General features: G+C 38.2%; 2 protein-coding genes across 2 annotated transcripts in view; both read right to left on the reverse strand.

Moving 5' to 3' along the window:
- Nucleotides 1-1,136: 1,136 nt before the first annotated feature.
- Nucleotides 1,137-8,111, reverse strand: LOC116725621 (kazrin-like). The gene is made up of 6 exons (XM_032571815.1): nt 7,993-8,111; nt 5,059-5,291; nt 4,845-4,946; nt 3,858-4,025; nt 3,397-3,539; nt 1,137-3,218 (listed from the first exon to the last, which is right to left on the reverse strand). The coding sequence occupies exons 1-4, from the start codon at nt 8,000-8,002 to the stop codon at nt 4,014-4,016; spliced, it is 357 nt and encodes a 118-aa protein (XP_032427706.1). The 5' UTR covers nt 8,003-8,111; the 3' UTR covers nt 1,137-3,218; nt 3,397-3,539; nt 3,858-4,013.
- Nucleotides 8,112-10,840: 2,729 nt separating this feature from the next.
- Nucleotides 10,841-22,466, reverse strand: part of LOC116725577 (kazrin-like) — an 86,740-nt gene continuing 75,114 nt past the window's right edge. The window contains 5 exon segments of the mRNA XM_032571719.1: nt 10,841-15,957; nt 16,327-16,463; nt 17,380-17,569; nt 19,946-20,116; nt 20,467-20,603. Of these exon segments, the coding sequence (XP_032427610.1) occupies nt 15,787-15,957; nt 16,327-16,463; nt 17,380-17,569; nt 19,946-20,116; nt 20,467-20,603 (806 nt within the window). The 3' untranslated portion in view covers nt 10,841-15,786.

Here is a 22,466-nt window from a genome sequence, read left to right on the forward strand (position 1 = left end):
TTTGATGTGCGTCTGTGTTTTCAAGCTGACTTCTTCAAAATATGCTCCGCTTTGCTTCACACTTCACCTTTCCAATGCCAAAAGCTGCATCAACCTGCCAGAATGGGGAACAGTCCAGGTCTATCGCAGCATAATGGCAAAAATATTTCCAGCACTTGCCAAGTCGTTGTATTGTTCCTTTTCAATGAGGTTACTCTGGGCTCTGGGGAAGCTTTCTTCCTCTCAGGCATCACCGTGGTTCACTCTGTTACACTGCGCACACACATAGAGGAAGGTGCAATACGTGTACAGCCACTGTGAATGAGTCCTGATTAAATCTGCTTGTCTGGATTGATGCTACATCACCACCAGTTCGTGAATCACATTTGCTGGCAGGGAAGGAAAACATTACACTTGGATTCGAGCTTGATTTAAATGGCAGAAGCTTCCCATTTAGTTACCTTAAAACTAAATATGTTCAAGTGGATCATTATATCACATCCACAAGAAGGTGTTTAAACAAAATAATCGTTATCTTCATTAGGTTTCTATCCTTTATGAGGTCATAAAGTAATTCACATCAAATGCCATGAATTTATTGATATGGTTCTAAAAGCTTGAACGGGAATTATGTTTCTTCACTGACTGCTTCACCTTTGGAGCTTCCTCCTTAATTTCCACTGATGTCCAAGAGGATAGCCATCCGCCCAACTTGTCTGTGATAAAGGTGGAGTCACTGTGAGTAACAGGAAGAAACTGCACCATATTAAACGACAACAAGTCGTTTAATATGGTGAACCATGACTCATCCCACAGAACAGATGAGTAATGGAAAAGTTTGGAGATTTCATCTTACATGTGAGTATGAGCATTGAACCATGCATGTCCTTTGTGGCACTGTTTTACTCCTCATTTTATGTTTAGTAATTGCTTTTGTCGTTCAGGGCATTTCTTGATTTGTACATGGAATTTGCAGTGGCCTCTTTTGATCTAGGAAATGTGTGTTATATGACATTCACAGCATATCTGTGCTAAAACCTGAAGAAATAGTGGAAATAACAGAAACTGCCACTACCCATTGGCCAGTACAACAGTTGGTTACAATGGAAACACTGGATGCAGGCTGGTGGACAGACATCACAGAGTAAGATATCACACTGATTTCTCATTTCACCTTTATTTCACCAGAAAACATTAATCTCATTGAGATTAAAAATCTATATTACAAGAGATGCATGGCCAAACAGCAGCACAGGGACAGTTTCACACACAAAAACTTAAACATTAAAGTGTACAACAAAGAGTACAATCAGGTTTGAGAAGCATCTGCATCAGAATGTATTACTTTCAAGGTTCTTTAAGAACTTAAAAGTGTTCAGAGAGACCAGCTCTTGGAAATTTAAGACATTCTGCGACTAATTCCAGGCAGATAGAGCTGCATGTTGACAAGACCACTTCTCCAATTCAATCCAGGTCAATGGGACTTCGAAAGGATAAATGTTCTGTGAGCATAAGGAGTGTTTTAGTTGATATAACTTAGCAGGTAACTATACAGAATTCTAATAATTGCTTTATGAATTATTATATAGTATTGGTTTAGTCTTCTGGTTGACAGAGGAGAGTAATATACCCTCTCATATCAAAACAGTGGCACTTTGAGACTTGTTTTAAAACTCAGAGTACCATGACATACTAAGTCAACCATATACAGTCTCTTAAAGGAAATATGTAGGCATGCATACAACTTCCCCATAAAGCAAAATGGGTGAAAGGTTGCAGAAACAACATTTATTGCAAAATAAAGGCCACTGTTTGGTCTAAATATGAGCCTTTTGTCAATTAGAATACAAAGATATTTAGCCTAAGAGAAAATCCCCAATCCAGCAAGATTGTTATAGGTATGCAACTTATCAGCTTTGATCTTGAGTTTAAAAATTGAATGTGACTGGATTCAAAGCAGATTATAAGTTGCCAAGTGAATTTTGTACAGTACTGAAAGCTTTTTTGAGTTTGGGAAGTACCACTTCTTGTGTGCTACCAGAAAAACAAATGTATCAACAACATTCAGATTAAAAAAATAGTGTTGGAGAAAATGTGAGTGCTCTGGAACTCATCTATAAGATACTCTCTTTATCATTAAGTTGTGACCTACAATGTGAAAGATCTTCAAAGATGTAATACCAGATAAATAGTGTTTAAGGTCAAGTACTCTTTTAATTACTCATTGACAAGATTCAAAAGCTTTAGCTTAAACAAAACTTTCGATTTCTTTGTTAACTCCTCCTGCCTCTTGGTTGTCAAACAATAACAGATGATGGTCCCATCCTGTTTAATCTCCCATCATCTGAAGGACGATATTACTTCATCAATAACATTGCAAGGGAAATATAGTTTCATCTCATTGTGTCTTTGAGAAACATCTGTTTTTTTTTTGTATTATTTGAAAAATTACTTTCACTGGTCCAGATGTATTTGAATTATGATCTTTATTTGATCACAAGCATTCTTTATCCTTTCATTTTCAAAACTTTCATTTCATTTTATTACAGCACACATCTTTTGTTGGCATTGTAATATTTACTGCACGGGATAGATCTCCAAAGGAGGTGCTACATTTCTTCAGACACAATGGTGTAATTGTACATAAAAAATTTTACACATAAAAACTTACAAATTTTATTTAGATTTTTCTCAACTGTCCACCACATTAAGAAGGTGTCACAATGGAGAGAACAGGATGAAACAAGAGCATTTAACACCGTAATCCTTTTCTTTTTTTAATCTTTAAGTAGCCTGTATAATACAAAGAGTCAATTCTTTGGGTAGAATAATCGGTTTGACTGTAAGTGTTAGTCAACATAAGCAAACCACCAAGAAACATTAATACACATAATAGAAAAATAAGTCTGTCAGTTCTCTGACATTAGAGCAAAAGAAAAAGTGACAGTCCAAACCAGCAAATAATTGCTTGTGCACAATTTACTTAAATCAAGAAAAAAACAAACATACTCTTTTATTCAAAGTGCAATCTGTCCTGTATATGTAGCAGAGTATTCACTGCATTTTCAGCTCTATTGCCATCACACGTTTGTGATCTCGATGCTTGAGTATCCTCGGATTGGGCTTCCTTCGGATCTGGAGGGAGTGTGATCTCGAACTTCCAGTGGTAAGGAGCCAAAACTGCTATGGCAACTCAGGTCCCGCCCACCCCGCTTTTTGGGGCTGAGCCCTATTGGAGGCTGAAACATTAAAACCTCATCACTGCAAATACATACAGAGACATATATTTTGATAGATTTACATTCTATTTATTGCTATAGTAATGAACAAAAAAATATCTGCAGTTAACTCAAGATGTAAGCTGCGTAGCAAAGGTTGAAGTTGAGAGAAGCTATTTTGTTTCTGAGATATATGTACCTTCACAGCCCTCCTTCTTAAAGAACCCTCAGTCATCCGTGTGTCGGGTGTTAGAGCTGGGAGGTCTGGTCAGAGAGTTCTGCCGAAGCAGCGTAGGTGGCGTTACCGCACCTGAAAGATCATAGCTTTGCTGTGTATTTGCTCTACAGGGAGCAGAAAAAGAAAGAAGGTTAATACAAGTAGCATTTGGAGAGGGCATAATTCGCCTTTGTGAAGCATTTACAAATGAATTGAAAAATTGTATTGGATGTTATATTAACGTTTCTTATATAGCAACTGAGTGAAAAAAACAACCCATGGGTAATATTTAGTTAAACAAATATTCCTTTTTGACTGGTTTAATATATTCTTGATATTATTAGATCACCAGTCAAGACAGGATGCATCATGTTCTCTGTAACTCTAACATTGTTCATTTTTCTGCAACCTGCACATGCTGTACATGAACATTTGCTGCCCACCTGGCTGAGCCGATCAGTGCCATCATCTCCTCATCAAGATGTCGCCGGACCATGTGTTTGTTGCTGGGAATTCCCAGTGCTGTAGCCATTGAGTCAGTGTTGAAAGACGGGTCAAGCATCATAACAGCTCCATGAACTCCACTACTGAGGAGGCTGTCAGCAGTATTCCTGATAACAAGATTAAAAAACAAAACACAACAGACTCTTAATTATCTTTTTACTTCCTGTGTTTATCGACGGAAGGAAAAAGTTCTTCCATTGACTTACCTCAATGTAAAATGAAGCCAGTATTATTCAGGATAAATATAAACTTCCAGGTCTTCATACAATGCCAGATCAGACATCCTTATTTGTGACTGTAGTCAGTGTTACAGGAAATGCTTGTCCAGCAGCAACAACAAGGAGGATGTGATCTGACAGGTGCCATGGCTATTTAAGGTAGGGTAACAAAGGCCGTTTTCAGTCTGCTTCTTATCTCACTGTGAAAAAACTACCCTAGTTTATCTAACCCTATGACGAAACAAATTTTACTTCGATAAGGAATATCTACCTTGAGCGTTTACCATCACTGCTTCCTTCCTTCAATCAGTTTTATGGTCTCATTATCTCAAATCAAAGACTGTTAAAGAAAGAGAAACCTTGCAGGAAATGTACCAAACAAAAAACAACATCCTTTTGGTAATATACTTTTAGATTCAACAGCTGCATTTTCTGCTGTTGACCACAGTGTTCTTCTTCTTTATTAAACTGTGTAGAAGATATCTTTCTAAGACTCTTTACTAAATTGTATTTGGATTCAAAATATGTTGTTTTCCTTCATTTCATTTTGATAAGTAATGTGTTTTATGCACTTTGCTTTGTACCTCTTTACCTTTTGACCATTGGTTTGGTCCAAATTATTTATTTTAAATGATTTCCCTAGTGGGTTTGCTTGACTCTTTCTGACCATTTAGACTTAAGAATACTGTCTATTTTGTGCTGCCTCACCTTGAGGTCAATATCTTTGATCCATTTTGTGACGCGATGAGACGTCCATACGAGCGGATCCTCATTCTGGTGCTCACACTGTGTCCGACGAGCCTGCAGCACCTGGGACATTATTTCATGAAACACATTTTACCCAGTTGATAGCTTCCACCACTTGTTTTCTGCCCGAGCACATTCAAGCAGATTCATCCCCAAAGCTTTTTTTCTTGCTCACCTCTTTGTTGAAGTCGAGCGACTGCAGCAGTTCGATGCCCAGCAACAGGCTGACCTGATGGAACTTCTTGGTGATATTGAGGTGACGTTCTAGGTCACGGCGGGTCAGGGAGTTCAGCATCCGCCCGTCCACCAGGTGAGTGTGAAAAGCCTGGGAGTACTGAGGCAGCCCCACGTCACTTAACCAGGCCTTGGCCACCCAGTGGTGGTCCAAATCTGCAGGCCTTTGACAGCCTACAGACAGACAAAGGGTTATTCATGGAGAAAATTGAAATATATAAATCACAGATAGCATTTATTTAATGATGTTACAGTCTATTAAGTAGAAACGACAGGGTGGATCACATATACGTATTTATTGGAGTATTGCTACAATGAGAACTGCAGAGCTTACAGTTAAATTAGTTCTCAAGGATTATTTTATTCTAGACACTGTAACTAAGTCTGTTTTATGAGAAAGTTCAGGTAAAGTTTAGATCATGGCACAGCACAGACACAGCTCTTTTAATGACATTCTTTTAACAGAAGAGGGTGGGAATTCTGTCTGCTTGGATTTATCAGCAGCCTGTGACACCATTAACCAAAGTATTATGTTATCCTGGTTGGTATTAAAGGAACAGCTCTTTTCTGTTTCAAGACAGGTATGAACTTTTTTGTCAGTCTAGGGACTCAGTCCTCTTTAGTAGTCAGGTGGACAGGACAGACAATTTCATTATCAACACTGAAGCTTCCATGACTTGTGTAGAAGCAGAACCAGTGCTGCACCTTTAATCCCAACACAATACCCCAGGTCTGCCAGTTTAAACTAAGCAGCAGTAATGCACTTACCTGTCTGGCTGAAATTAAAACCTCAGAAAAAGTAGACTGAGGTAATCTGATTTAGAAAATCTAATCACGCCCAGTACAGATGATTTTTTTTTTTTTTTTAAATTTGGGTCTTATTTTATTCTGGATAATTATCTTAAGCTTGACAAACACTGATTTTAGAGTTTTATTGCTCACTTTTAAACTGCCTTAAGTGGTCTAGCCACGTTCTATCTTCACAATCTTCTGAATATCCACACCTTTCAGGGTCCTCCAGTCACTCAGCCAGTTTCTCCTCAGTGTTCTGGGATCAGTTAAAATCTAGAGGTGATTGAACATTTGCTGTGGCAGCCCAAGAGTGTGGAATACCTTAAATCTACATGTCCATGCTGCTCACAGTATAGAATCATTACAATGCATTTTAAAAACTAATTTTTCCCCCTGGCCTTTGACATAAGAGAAGCTAATTAGTTCTTAGAAACCCTTTATTATTTTTATTTATTGTATTACAGTTTTACTCTATATCTTGTATCTTATATCTAACTGTGAGGCACTTCGGTCATCTATTTAAATATGCTACATACTGTAAATAAAACTGCAGTTCATCAACTGTGTCATTTTCTTCATCGTTACATATTTTATTTAAATTTCTATTAATACTTTGTAGATGTGTTTCTATGTAATTTTATATGACTGCATGTCATAAATTTATGATCAACTGATGAATGTATTATTTTATTCTATACTATTTGGGTGGAAGCTAATTGGCTTTTGCCTCTTTCTGCACTGTTATTATTTTTTGCTATTTCTTAATATACTTGATCTGTATTTTAATTGTGCAAACTAAACTGAATAAATTTGACATAAACACTAGCATGATGATAACAGAAGTTAAAGGCTAGACAGTAGAGACAGATGAAAACTACAAATATCTCGGAACCATTCTAGGTAATAGGTTAAAAGTTATTCAGAGAACTTGCAGTTAACCTGTTTAATTTTCATCTGTTAAATTTTAATCTGTTTGATGTGTTTTTAACTTCTTTGTACATGCGCTTTGGGAAAACTCAGTAAAAGGGTGAGCAATGACTGTTTTGTCTCAAACTTTTATATCGATAAGTTATTGATAGTTTACTGAATCCGTGTTGATATTTTCTCTTGTCTGGTCAAAAACTCAGGTAAAAAAATCCATTAAGTGGAGAAATAAATACAATTCTGGGACTCGAAGACCTGCTCAACAGACAGATAATCAGGAAAACTAAAGCCATTATTTCTGACAGCTCTCATTATTTACATGACAAGTTTCAGTTTCTGCCTTCTACAGCTCAGACTTCTTTGTATGAGAAGTTTTAGGTACAAGAACTCATCTGTTTCTTTTTAATGCAGCACAAGACAGGACTATCACTGGCATTTGATTTGTTGATTTTTATCTATTCTACATTATTAATGTTGATAATTGTTGTTGGATGACTGTATTGTTCCTCATTTGTAGAACTTTGATCATTTCTTAGTTTTATGTCTTTTTTTCCTTCTTTTTTACTTGCGGTAACATTAATTGCCCTTTAGGACTCAAAGAAACCTGAACCTGATGTGAATATTTAAGTTTTTTGCTAAATCTATAACCAACTTTAACTGCAAACTTTGTTTTTTTCATAAGACAGGTACATTTGTAATTAATCAAATTAAATCCAGAATGTAATAAAAAAATAACTTTATAAAAAGGAAATGCTACCAAATATAAGCCTTATAGAAGAATAAATCTACAAACTTAAGTCAAACTAAAAGTATCCTTCAGTGAACCTAAAAAAAGGCTTTGACAGTTATTTAAAGGACCAGTCACTTGTAATTCTAGATACCTGATATTTCAACCAGCTTAAAAATGACATAAAATAGCGGATAAATTACCATAGTACTATTGTAGTAAATTTTATGTAAAATATCAAATGGGTCTGAACTGCCTCACTCTGCAAAAGCAAAATTTCAACTCTAATTTATTTTTAAAAGTATGCTATGGCTTTTGAGATGGAAGGCTGTTTTTTTACTTCAAATGACCAACAGATGGCCCTCTATACACACACTGCCATGTCTTATAATGATCAGTGTCTCCAATGAAGCTGTTTTTAGGCCTTCTCACTCTTTGCCATTCTCAGCCTCTCTGTAATCCTCTATGGCCAGGCGAAGTTTCCGGCGGTGCATTAAACTGTTGACGCCCAAACCCAGCTCCAGGTCTTCATCCGTTAGTCCCAGTAAGACCTGGAAAATGTTAGAACAGACCTGTTACTACAACTCCTGCTTGGAAGCTTGAGATGAAACCCACGCTGAATGCAGCTGGCGTTACCTTTCCGCTCTTGACATTTTCCGAGCAGGTGCGTATGTACATAGGCATTGCCATGACAACCTCCAGCCAGGCCTGAACGGTGCCAGCCCTCCACTGAGACATGGGCGTCATCCTGGCCAGCTCCACTTGCTGGAGGCGATCCAGTTGGTCCTCTGACCCGTCTGACAGGCTGAGGCGGGTGGAGCTGTAGAGGCTGTCTGAGTCTGGGTGGGTGAAGGGATGAGGTTCAGATGGGTGATGTGGGTGAAGGTTTTGAGTGGAGGCAGGGGTGGCAGTGAGTTTAGTGAGCAATGATAAGAGCAAAGGCGTTAATGCACTGCAACAATAAGAGGTTCAATGTAAAAAAAAAAGCCAGTTGGGAGGGGCTTGTAATTAAGAATGTAATTACATTCTTGTAATTCTTTCGTTACAAGAATGTGCTTGGCAGCTATAGTACTGGAAACAAGGATGCAGCTTTTTATTAACAAGCTCCTCACTTAAAAAGTCCATTAACTGGAGCATCTGTTTGAGCTTTTAAAATAACATGACTCATCCATATAAATAAGCCTGCAGGAACCCTACAGTTAGGCGATGTGTAGAGTATTCTCATGCATCTTATATTACATCAATGTCCTGCTGGTACCCTGAATGGATGAAAAGCTATCCCCCGCAGATTTGCAACATTTATCTGAAAAAACATTATGATGGCTCAAACATTTACATTTTATCAATAAATGATCTTTTCAGAAGGCAAAAAATAAACGCTAATGAAAGCATTTCCCTTACTCTAGCAGCAGGTGGCGACATCCTCACAGTTCATTATGCTTTGCTTCCTTGTATTTGATGTACACAGAAAGTGTGTGGCAGCAAAAATAGCCACATGACTCATGTATTACATTTGCAAATCTTTGAATTATTACCATACATTTCAGTACACCTATTTTGTTTGCCTCGCCCTATGAATGAACATTAGCCACAGCCATCAAGGCTAAAACAGTGAGGCTGCTGGGAAACTAATGAGCATAGGATAAAAGCATCCATCCTTCAGCTCCGTCATAATGGACAATGCAGAGTCTTTGTCCTTGTTGTTCTCTGCACATTCAGCATCCATTTTATTACATTGTAAAAAATATATATATTTATAGATATATCTGTAAATATAGATAGATATGTAGATAGACATCAGATTGAATAATGTCCTCTGTCATAGTCACAACGTTTGAGATTTTGCTCTAAGCTTTACACAGAAGAACCCCAAAGAGGAAAAATTGATAATTTTGTGTTCTTCCTTTCTGTGTCTCTGCAGGAATAGGCAAACACAAAACTAATAATTTGTACCGAGTTCAGTGTGTTGACTCAAAAAATGATTTAGGCATGGACCGACCTTTGTAAACTTTCATTTCATACCTTGCGAGTTAAATTAAACTGAATAAACCAACTTTTTGAGGAGAACTTCTGTTTTTCAAAATTAAAGTATTTTGTTTTTACTATGAAAATCACATTGACAAAGAAAACCCACTTAATGGAGCTTATTTAATGGTGCTTGAGAGAACTAAGCCAATGAGCAAACCTGTTGGAGTTATTTGTTTAGAAAAGACAATCAGAAATCTGTTACTGGATGGATGATTTGACTGAAAAGCAGATCCAAATCATGAAAGAGTCAAAATTATATTGCATAGATCAAATACAATCCCCTCTATTTTTGCCTAATCTTAGTTTAGGAAACCATAAGCCTTACAGGGTTTCCTGTTCTTGGAGTGATCATTTGAAATTTACTGGATTTTAAACTTTATTTGTTTAGATTAAAAACAATCTAATTGTGGATACAGCTTGTGCTTAAATGGTAGGACATCATGAAACATTTAGAGGCAATTACTCCTCAGCACAGTCGTGCCAATTTCGACTCCATGGCCCCACGTTTGCAGAACGTTTTCCCTTTTCTCTGTCTGTCTTTCCTCTCAAGTTACGGTAAATAAAGGTTCTTAGCATCACAAATTCTTAGAAAATGACAAATACAGGTAAAATATATTGATTGAAAGCACCTCTACCACATTCTATTAACTTGGTTTGACACGGAGGTTTGAACATAATCAGTGCATATTTTAGAAGAGTCATCTGACTCAGATGGGGATAAAAACCTTTATCGATGGAAATAGGGTGCAATATAAAATCTTCTGAAATAAATCAACTATATATGAGATATTATCACCATAAATCAGTTCAAATAAACTAAAGCCTGCAACAGAATACAGCCTATATTATTATAAAATAATTGCTGTTTTGCATGTCCTATTGGCAAAACAAAATGAGACAATTGAGTTTGTATTTATTTTTCAGTAACTAGATTTTGAGAACCTTTGGTTTGATGGTGGAATATGAGAATATCATCATGGATATAAAGTGAAAAAAACTGATAAAGTGAAAAACTGTTAGCTATACTTTAGAGTCTGTAAAATGATAGTGGCATAAACAATATTTTGTTGTCCAAACCAAAACAAACAATGCACAAAACATTGACAAAACTTTTGTTTGATCTGGATAAAGTGTCCTGACTGACCTTCAGTGGCCTCCGCTCATGCATTTAATAATATCTTTTAAAAAATTATAGCAGCAAAATTGGAAATTGAATATGACATAAACCAACACTACCACAAGTTATTTTTTCCATTCTGTCTTTCTTTTCTTTTTACCAATTTTGTTAGATTTGACATACTTGGTGAGCCCAAGTTCACCCAGGTCACAAAAAACTGAAAAACAGCTCTTAAAGAAACAAAAAAAAGAATCTACCAAGATATGGCTAATAAAGTAACTGGCCAATGTATATCATAAAACTTACTAGTTGCTCTCAAAAGCCTGTTTATGTTTCAGCACTCACTTTCTGTTTCACACATTACATCTTTTCTTCTATATATAAAAAAACTCTACACTTCAACTTGAAGAAGTGCTTAGTCAAGGTCAGTGTGTGACAGTTGTTTGAAAGTTAGAAGGTATCTACCAACACAGTTTGCAACCCAGTGCAACTCTTTGTTGAAACAACAAGAAATCATCTTTCCTCCAACTTCTTTGAATGTGACTGGTTGCTCCTTGGGTCGCTCCACTGTGTTGAGAGTAGGATGGGAGTTTGACAGGAAGGGGTCAGAGTTACAGGTTAGTGCACACATGGTACACACCATTATTGACACCATGCGCTCACACATGAGATCTGATATGGCCTTATCTTCCCTTGTCCCTTTGTTTTGAGAAAACTAATGCAGCTTTGTGGGAAATGTAGGAAAAAATTTAGCTGGGACTGAAGAAAGGAGAGAGGGAAACAGAGAAAAAAAGGCCATTTGAAGGCTGCACACTGCAGCTCCCCCACGTGAAAAAAGGGACAAATCAGAAGTAACAACATACAACCACAAAAACACTTAAACAACACAGACACAGGAAAAGAGAGGACAGCCACATAGAAATCATTATCACTTATTTTATTTTAAAATAATCTTATTTATTTATTTTATTTGTTTTTTTTTTTTAGCGTAACGTCGTTGCCATGCTTTAAAAAGTCGCTACTATCTACTTCTAAATATCTCAGTTCCACACTGAGGCCTACATCTCTGACTTTAAATAAAACTCTTCAATAATAATAACAATAATATTCATCTCATTTCTGTAATGCTATCTCATTTACAAAAAGTAAAATATTTGTGGCAGAATAAAAACACACCGTGGCTCAGAATATGAAATCATACAATGCTGCATTTGATATGTAGTTTCCCCGTCAGCAGGTAAAAACTGGTTAAATGAAAGCATAAAAGTAGCCTGTGTTTTCCTATGTATTATTTGATAATGAACACCTTAATTGGTTGAGTTGTTCCTATAAATACAGCCGAATATGTGATGATTTATTTTTAATTTCCTACATATTATTTTCGGCTTTTGTCATGCCTAAATGTTTCAGATAATCAAGCAGGTGAGAATGTCCAGTCATATGTTATTGTCTTAAAACTCAATCTTGCTTGAGTCATGAAGCTTCACAAGGCTCCATATCTCAACTCTAGCACACTAGCTAATCCGCCTCTGAATCATTAAAAAAAATTAAGATCTTTGAGTCAAAGTTTGGAATTAAATCTGCTTTAAAGGCTTTGGTAATGACTTAGAGTAGGCTATTTAAAACCCTCCAGTGAGGCTGATTTACATACCTTCGCAAAGAAAAGTGGACTAAATTCCTCCACAGTGATGTAAAAGACTCATTGTCAATTATCATAAATACCCTGATGGAAGTTGTTGCTGGCAAGGGTGGAACAACTAGTAGCTGGTTTTAGATTGGAATTATTTTTTCAACCAAGGGCAGGTTGCTTAACGAATTAAAATCATAATTTGAAACTGCATTTTACATTTACTCAGGTTTTCATGTCTTATATTAAAATTTGTTTGATGATCTGAAACATTGAACTGTGGCCATGTAAAAAAAAAAAAGTCTGGCAGCAAATACTTTTTCAAAGATCCTTTTTTCTAATAAAGTCTGGTTAAAAAATAGCTCCAGTGCTATCTGGCACTGTTTTTGGGGGGGTTTTGGTACAGCTAATGATAATTTAATGTCAGGGAGAGAAGAGATTTCCAGTGGGGGCAGTGCAGACTCCAATTTGATCCAGGATGAAAAGAATCCTGTGTCTCTGGACATTCTTTGGCTTGAAGAAATGTTATTAACCTTTAACACAGAGCTAATTGCTTTTTTTTTTTTTCCAGTAGTAGCTTAAACTGAAGAATGTTTAGTGAGCTCAGGGGGTCACCTGGAAAGCAATGCTTTTACTTGATTAGTATGCTTAAGACCTGATTTCTAACCTCCCGAGATGGCACTCATCAGTAGTCAGAGTCTTTTGTTTAATGTACGCTTCTTTTAATTGTGGTTCCAGTTTTTATGGTAATTAAAAACAACTTTGCTTCCAGCGGTCTGCAAAAGTCTTGACCATCAGCTTTATATCTAGCTTCTAATTTTAGACAGGCTCCTCAACTATAATCCAACCCCAGCAGCTTTTCGGAGTATTAGCATAATGATAGCTGCGAGCAACTGCGAGATCAAGAAAATGGGAGAAAAACTATGAATGATTAAAAATAGTGTTGGTTTCTTCACAACTTTGCTGATCTTGAAATTTCCAAATTGATTTCCACATGGAAATGTTGCCTTGGAGATGCAGACTAAGGCTAAATTGCTAAACCCTAACAGATTAAGCAAACAAAATGAAAGGGTCAAGTTCAAAAATCAAAAAGGATACATTTGAATCTGACAAAACCATGAACAAACATCATGAAATCAGCAACTGACCTCTCTTTTTTTTTTTTTTAAAGTGCCTTCTTGACAACATATGCAACACAACTCTCTCAGCATGCTTTGGGGGTCTGAGGCTATTTGCATGCATGTTACATGTTCAGGTGTGTGCAGTGTCTTGCATAAGTATCCCTCGAACGTTTGGATAATTTTGTCACATCACAGCCACAAAACTTCAATGGATTTTATGTGATGGACTGACACAGAGCAACCCATAACCGTGGAGGCATTCATGGTTGATCTAAAAAAAAGAAACAAAAAAAAAAAAATTGAATGATGTAGAAACCATTTAGCAACACCATAAAGATCAAGGGTCACTGCAGGCACATCAAGGTTAAAGTTGTGCTGCAGATTAAATCTGAGTTAGATTAGAAAAAAATACCTTTTAAAATTTTAGCTTATCACAAAGTGATGTTAAACGCGCCATTAATACCTACTAAAGCATATGTGTCAAACTCAATGCTCGGGGGACAAATCTGGCCCACCATAGCTTTGTATGTGGCCCTCTAGACTCCAGACGCTAAATTACATCAATCAGTCCCTCTGGTTTTTAGCAATCAGAAATTCACGCAAAATCAATGGATCCCCGTATTTTTGTCATTCTAGTGCATAACTGTTAGTTTGTTTCAAAATTTAAGCCATAAATTGTGAAAAATATTGGCAACTTTCTCCTGTAAGGGGCAGTATTACTTACTTTTACAACACTGTTGCCTCAGCCTCATGTGATGCCAAATTATTAGTTAGTCCGTGATCGGTGCGATGATTAACAAAGTCATAATTTACGTCGTACATAAATGCAATTATTGAAAAACTTCCTCGTTAGGTCCACATAATCAGTGATTTTGATTGCAAAAAGAATCACAATTGTGAAATCCCAGAGGGACTGAACAACATGAAAAGATGTTCAATATTATTTAACTTTAAGAAGTACTTATCAAATGCAGCGACAGCTATTTGTTAATATCTTTGATATTAGTTTGTTAAGGAGTTTTATCAATGCATTCTGGCTCATGAGAGAAGCAGCTAAGATCCCTACTTAAAACTTAGAAGGAGCTACAGAGATCCACATCTCAGATGGGACAAAAACAGAAAACTCTTAGCTGTTCACTTAACAAATCTTACCTCAAAGAAAGACGGATAAGGAAAAGACATTGTGAAAAGACAGTAATAAGCCAATTTTACATCAACTCGATCTGCCCTCGATTCTATTTTATGAACTCTCAGTTAGGCTCGTACAGCATGATCTCTGGTCAGGTGAAAACAGAATGTAACGTTTTGGCCTAACCCCATGGTAAAACACAGTGGTGGCAGTATCATGATTTGTGGGAAGATGGTTAGAGTTGCTAGAAACATGGATGGTGCAATCCTGGAGTAAGAATCTGCTATGGATATAGAACAAATCTTTTTTATATCTAGATATACAACCAGAGCATCAATAGGATGAAATTAAATTATTAGTTATTTTGCAAAAACGTGGAGAAAAGAAAAAAATCAAGAGGTATGAATACCTTGACAAGGCACTGTACGTTCTATCTTAGCAGATAGAAATCATGTTTTTTTTGTTTTTTTTTGCATTTCCTGTTTGGCTTCATTATACTGTGGAACAAATGGGTCAGCGTAAAAAGCTGACCCCGTGCTCAGCGGTTAGAGCCCCTGTTCAGTTTTCGTTTTCTGAGGAATGCGATAAATGATAATCAAATTGTTGTTGGAACTGAGGAGTCTGCATGTTGCCTACAGGAAACTGTTCTCATCATGGCTGTGTGAAAAGGGAGGGGAGGACCAGGCAGGACAAAAAAAAACAAAAGCAAAGGAGCTTTGAGTTGTGAAGGGAATTTGTGTCAAAATGAACAAAAGTTAATAGGAACATGGAGACATTTACAAGCACAGAGTACACAACAACCGTTGTTATTTACAGATACAGCAGTCCTTCAAGTTTCCAGCTTTTTGAAAACAAAAAGTCAAGAAGAAGATCCAGTAACACAGCTTTAACAGAGCAAGTCAACATTGTTGCTGTGTTTCTATTTACAGAAGTGTACATACATACAGGTGCAATATGTTCAATAAGAGTTACACTTCGGCGAAGCAAGACGCGCCTCTGGCTCCTGACTCGGCCTCTGACCGTTGGCCTAACCACGCATATGCACGCCGACACGCACATACACACACACACGTACAATTATCCCCCTTCTGGTGGGGCTAAACAGGTGCATGTATTATATTATATCTATACACTCCAGCATCCATCCTCTCACACATTAAATGCATCATGGTCCACAGGTGGGTTCACTCAGAGAGCTGTGCTTTTACCAGTCTGCATCCTCTTCTATGTAATAATCGGGTGTGGAAGTACCATCAAACAAACCGGGGTCCAGAGACTTGCGTTGCTTTCCCCGGGCAAAGACACGCGACAGCGAGCCGAGCCCCATCTTCTCTTTCTTCTTCTTACGCTTCGCCTCCTCCAAATCTTCTAGGGACTGCAGGAGGAACGAGAGGAAAATAACTGAACTGACGACCACAGAAAAGGTGTGTTACAAGAGCAGAAGAGGTGCAAAAAAATACCAAAAGAGATCACAACAGAAAGGAGAGATGAAACTTTTCATGCTGTTGGGCATGCACCTATTTACTACCCAATTAGTTTTTGTGTTTTTTGTTTTTAAATCACCACAAAAAATTCATATCACGTCTCCAGAGTGAGTGCACAACAGAAATGCATGGGGCAAATGTGAAAGCCAAAAGGAGGGCGAGGGGGAAACAACAGCGGCCAGGCAGTGGAGCAGTCAGCAGTTACTACGAGAGCAGAACAGGTGATTACTTGGGAGGGCGCAGAGGCGGGCAGCTCTTACATTGCAGAGGGAGTGAGTCCGGTGACGTGGCGAGTTTATGTCGCTGGGTGTAGACGACCGATCTCCCTCCACTGCAGAGGCGTCAGAGATGATGGAGGGCTGACGCGAGTGGATGGGGCTCACTCGCACCGCAGCCACTAAACGGGACAAGAGGGGAGAGAGGACAGGCTTACCTTTGTCTCGGGAGTTTGGGGCACCAACGGTACAAAATGAGGGGAAAAAAAATAAAATAAAATATGGTGGACCCTCTATATTAGTACAACACCACAGAATAAAAATTAGCCTACAGATAAATGGAGGCAGAAAAAGAGGGTATATTTTTCTAACCAGCTGCAGTTGCTAAGCAACAGGGAAACAGCTTCACAGAGGTTTAGAGAGCGTGTGCCCGAACCAATGAGACTGATACATAAAGTACAGCCAATTGCAATGCAATTTGGAGTTCGTGACTGTTCCCACATCTTCCCTGTCTTCTTGCGTTCGTCCGCGACTTCCTCCAGATGTCCCCAATTAGTTAGCAACTGGTGTGTGGATCTACGGCTGCCATTTAAAACAATGCATTTTAAGGGTTTTATACAGCTGCAAGGCTAATTTATGCAGCGTTTTCTCTACTTTACTGCTTTTTTCTATGCTTTTTTTAATGACGGAAACCATTGTTTGGCAAAGCCCGTACGCCTTTCCAAAAACATCAGAATTTATGTGTAGTAACATAAGTAACATAGCTTCGCCATTCCTTTTAGACTAATGCTTGCAAGTCATATGAGATCTTGTTTCTTTTTCGACTCTGACAAAGATGAAACCTGAAAAATGTCAACATAAAAATTCAAACAAGTATTCCATTTAGGACTGACCACATGCATTTCACATGCAACTTATCCTTGGCTGCCACTTCAGAGGAAATAAAGCGCATGACATAATACAGCTGGAACATCATAATATTTAGCAGATGGCGCGATTTAATGCGTAGAGACCAGCTTCACGTGAGCATGCAGTTTGTAAGCAATGGGGCCACAATCTCAACATGTTAAAAGGCAATCTGCCCTCGTGTTGGCCTACCTTGTCTGTCAGTGGGATGGCCTGTGTGGACGTAGAGGGTCTGCTGACTTTGCCTGATGGCAGCAGTCAGGGGAAGATCCGCCTGCATCACCCACTCCTGGTTGTTGCCATTGACGACCGCCTCCGTGGGCATGGCCAATGAGTGGCGCTTGGGCACATCCTTTGTCAGCGTGGCTAGTGACTGTTTGGCCTTAAGGAGATAAACAGACACACACACATGTTCATGCTGCACAGGGTCTTTTCACCACGCTTGTTTCTGAGCATGATGCTGCTTCCCTGGCTCCCGTTATTACTATTTTTGCGCCCTGTTTTACTCGCAGACATGCTATGCATCCAGAAAGCTGCAACGTGTTAGTGCACACAGATATGTGAGCTTGCCTTCCGGCTCGTCATGTTGCTCTTGTATCTGTAATAATCTGTCTGTTTTCTCATTCTGTTTTTGCAGTGCAAAAAAGCTCTCACTCTCACTCCTGGGAGTGCTGACAAAGTTATTCAATAAAAATAAAAAATAAAAAAAAAGGGGGGGGGGAGAATACTGATAAGAGGCATGAAGCATTTGCTGCTAAGAGGGTGGAAGCTGGGGGGTTGGTGTTGTGCAAAATAACTAAGGAAATGAAAAACAATTAAGTCTTTCTATAACTTTAATGAATACATTTGCTTTGAGGCTTTTTTTCACACACAACAATGAGCTTCTGCAGCCTTAGAAGATATGTTTTTCACCCCAAAATATGCTCAGAAGAAACAAATATTCTTTCATTTTTTCCCCCACCAGCCTGTGTTTTCTGATTAGCTGTGACATGTTGCTGTTTAAAAATCGCTTCAAATATTGTTATTGTTCAAATCTTATTATCATGCCGAGCACGGCAGGCCACAATTCACCACCACAATCAGCTTCACCGCAATCACATCTACTTTAGTGGTAGTCAAACAATTATCAGTCACTTTTTTTTTTGACATGCAAAACTGGATACACTCAAAAATGTTCAGCGCATTTAGGTGTCAGAATACAGATGAGTTTTATAGCATTCAGGTTGATCACTGTTCTAATCTGTGGCATTTCCCATGTTAGGATCACTGGGGTCAGACAAGGGCAGGCTGGGGGATTACATAAAAAAGAAAAAAAAAAAAAGAAACGTGCATCTGAGGTGGAATGCTTCCCAGAAAATCAAAACTGGGTGACAGGTAGGGGAGATTTCCGGGGAGAGTTGGGATCAAAACAGGTGAAATTTATTTTCAAACTGTGGGCCTGTCTTACCGCCGTGACCCTAGGAGAGTAGTCCCTGTCCACAAGCCGCTCAAACACCCGGAACTCCATTCTCTGATTGACACAGTTACTCATCTGGGGGGTTGGAGACATGAGGAATTGCTGTGTTGCAAATTTAAACAACTTTTTTTTTTGTTTGTTTTAATCAAATGTTTTAAGTAAAACACCGTATGTGACAGACTATACACAGCACTCTAGCACTTCTTTAGTATTTTCTTTTAGTATAATCATTTAGTATATACTGTAAATATTAACACTATGAAATACAAATCTTTATAAGCAAAACATAATGTAGTGGTAAAAGTAATTAAATGGTTTGTTTCCATTTCTTTTTGTTTCTAATGATCACACTGCCTATAAAAAATAAATCTCTTGTATGAAAAAGGATTAGGGCCACTTAAAAAAAAACTCTGAATTCTGAGAAAAAAAGTCAAAAATCTCAGATTAAAGTCTTTTTTTTTCCTTTCTCTTTTCAGTGGCCCTAATCCACTTCCGTACCTCTTGGCATGGACTGTTGTAAGATTTAAGAAAATGAATTACAGCAAAACTGAACAACATCTCACCGTAATGAAAACAGAAAGGCAACAATCATGTTGCCGCTAATTTTATGAAGCATATTGCTCATTACAGGTATGACATAAACAGTTTAGCCTTTTTAAAGAGACCTAATCATAAAAAAATAAGCATTTGATTCTGTTAAGTGAAAGAAAAGTGTCATAGAAATACATATCCTTGTTTTAGTAGGTGGCGTACAGCAGCAGGTTGGGGAGGGACAGCAATGTGTTTTTTTTTTTTTTCCTGCACTGGTATGATGGAGAAGCCTAAGACCCCTCTCTACTTCACATTGAAATCATGGAATAATCTGTTTTCATTTTGTAGATAAGAGCATAAAAAAGCTACTAACAGAAGCTAGAGAGCTAACAGTTAAAGTTCCTATAAATTATACTAAAATATTAACTAGACTTCTCAGGCAGTTTTATGAGTCTTAAGTCAATTCAACTCATAAATCCAGCTGTGGAAGAGTGTAGTAGGAAAAAAAGAGTCTAATTTGGTAAAGCTAACTAGAATCTGGCTTCTTGCTACTCTTTATTTATATAAAAAAATGCCTAAATGCAAACAATATTTCTGCATCTAATATAGCAAGGCATGACTATGTTCTCTAGAAAAACCTAGTAAAATAAACATTTTCTTTTATTTAAACTTGTTGTATTTAGTTTGTCACTCCACTATAGATTTCACTGCCTCATCCTGAGTGCATCTTTCTGTTAAACAAGCCCCCTCATGCCTGCTCCTCTGTCTCACCATGGCAAGTTCAGCCTCCAGCTCCTTGATGCGGTTCTCCTTGAGGTCGAGCTGGGAGCGCAGCATCCCTGTGTGCTCCGTGGCCTCCTTGGTCTGCCGTCTCAGATCCCACTTCTCCCTCTCCAGGAGGTCTTTCTCCTTGGCCAGAGCCTTTACTGCATCCTCGCTCTCCTAGCAGACACACAGATCCTGATGGATTGGTTCACATATAAAGCCCTACCACATGACTCAGATGTGGAAAAAAGCAACTAGAATTGTCTTGTCACTCTACATGTTTAACTAATTTTATTAGGCAAAATAACAGAAATAAGAGTATCAACGACACTCCACTCAAATATTCACAAACAGAGTAAGGACTCACTGATTTAACTGTCAAAGTTTCACAGATGAAGATGATATTGATCATCTTTACCTATGAGGTGTTTTTGTGCAATGCCAAGCCAATGAGCACAACAGCAAAAGTTCCAAGCATGTATGTTTGTCAGCCAAATGTGCCACGGGAGTCTATGAGCAGGCCATACTTTCCTGTGCTGCTCGTAGTTGCGTATGAAGTCCCGAAGCTGCTCCTCCCGGCTCTCTAGTGTGGCATAAAGCTGCTGCATCTGGTTCACCAGGTCGGCCTTCTCCGCCTTGAGACGTTTGCGGTCCGACTTCATGGCTGTGTTAAATAAAGAATAGAGAGAGAGAGAGAGAAATATGGAAAAAGTGACTGTGGGTTGTGAGAGATTTTGTTTTTGCGCTGTCCACCATTTACATTTTATAAATGGTTACAAGGTGCTAGTAATGACTTTTTAAAATCATTCATATTTATGAGATGCTTTTATTGTGTTAGCCAAATCACTTTTTTACTACTGTCCTCATCTAAGGAACAGCTACTAATATCCACAGATAACTTCATTTTGATGAAGATCAGTAAATGTGAAATACTTTCCCAGTCCTATAAGATTACAGATTCCCTGCTGGGTTGTAATGGGGATAGGTCTAAATCCAACACCCACATCCATCTATTCATTTCTCGCTCCATCCTATCATCCCTAGAGAACAACACAGCAAGACGCTTCAACTCCTCTGCCGAGAGAAAGACCGACTCCATGGTCAAAAGGAAGCTGTCAGCATTTTCCTGTTAAGAACAACATTAGAACTGACCGAGTTTATTAAATATCTGAAAAAGATTTTTTTGCACTTTTCGCTGAACTCACTGTGTTGATTTTAAGCAGCTCACTACATTTTTCAATCAGTTGGTTTTAGTTTAATAAAATTATTTTTGTTTCTTTTCAATACGCGTGTACTTCTTTATTCCTGTTTTAATTATTTATGATGTCATTCTTCCCACTCTCAAAATTCTGTAAACCACGTTTGATTATATCTGTTAATCACACATTCCTGTGAATGTTTTTTCCATGCCTTGCCGTTGTTTAGCTCATAATGTTTTCTTCTTTGTTGTTTTGTGGTTTGCTTGTCTTTGCTTTCTGTTTCAGTCTTACATAAAACACTTAGTGGTGCCCTCCTTGTGTAAGAAAAGTGCTCCATAAATAAAGACAAATTGACTGATTGATTGACACCAAAATGTTCTTGAGCATCTTCCTCAAAATCCAGAGAAATAGTCTCTTTTATGAACAAGTGTGGCTCACAAACCCCACCCTCTCTTTACTCGTGGTAGGAAGAACATGAAGCTCCTTCGGATATGAAATGTCTGTGAAAACCTGCCTCTGGTCCAACATGGCCGCACCTTGATAAGGGGGAGAATCGCGCAAAAGCCCTTGTGTCAATTTGTCCTTCTGCTGCCTTTGGAAGAGACTGGGACCTGCAATTCATCTCTCTCTCTCTGCCACACGCAGACTGTAATCCTCTGGCACCGCACCCACGCGTCGTCATAAAAAATTACAGTTCGCAGTGGTTATTCAGAGAAGTGCTAATTTTCTCAAAGACTACATCTCTTTCCTCTCTCCTCCGCACAGCTCTCTGTTCCCGCTTTCTCTTGATCTGCCTCCTTGTGCACAGCTGTTTAGCCAGACTATTTCCTGTCGGACAACAACCATATTTGGCCAATTTATAGCCTTTAGTGTAAGATTTGTATTTCATCTTCACTTGCACATCTGGTGGTAGGGCTTTATATTTTATAACAGTCCAAGTTTTTTTTTTCCTTGTAATGCTTACCTCTCTTTTATTATTCTCCAACAAGACAGCACTGAGTAAATAAATACATCAAAGGCTAAATATGAAATAGTACAGAGAAGTTTTGCTTTAGAAACATAATCACTTAAGCAAAGCGGAAGAGCAGCAGTTGTTCCAAGCGGATTTCTTTCCTTCCAACCCTTTCATATCTCTCTCTAACACTCAGTCGAAATGGCGGAATCCAGCACTACAAACAGACCACACTAGCTGGCAAATGAAGACAAAAACCATCCCTCACTGACCAAGAGAAACAGGAAACCTCACAGCACCTGCCTCGAGGAAATGAAATGAAAGCTGTCTTTGGGACGAGCCAAAAACTCCGCCGCCGCCGCCGCCGCTCCACATC

The sequence above is a fragment of the Xiphophorus hellerii genome, chromosome 1 (assembly GCF_003331165.1).
Source record: "Xiphophorus hellerii strain 12219 chromosome 1, Xiphophorus_hellerii-4.1, whole genome shotgun sequence".
NCBI classification, from domain to species: domain Eukaryota; kingdom Metazoa; phylum Chordata; class Actinopteri; order Cyprinodontiformes; family Poeciliidae; genus Xiphophorus; species Xiphophorus hellerii.

Excerpts from the sequence above, each read along its gene's own strand:
- LOC116725621 (XM_032571815.1), bottom strand. Across the intron at positions 4,947-5,058 it reads CGCTCGACTTCAACAAAGAG|GTGCTGCAGGCTCGTCGGAC; the intron begins GTGAGCAAGAAA and ends ATAATGTCCCAG.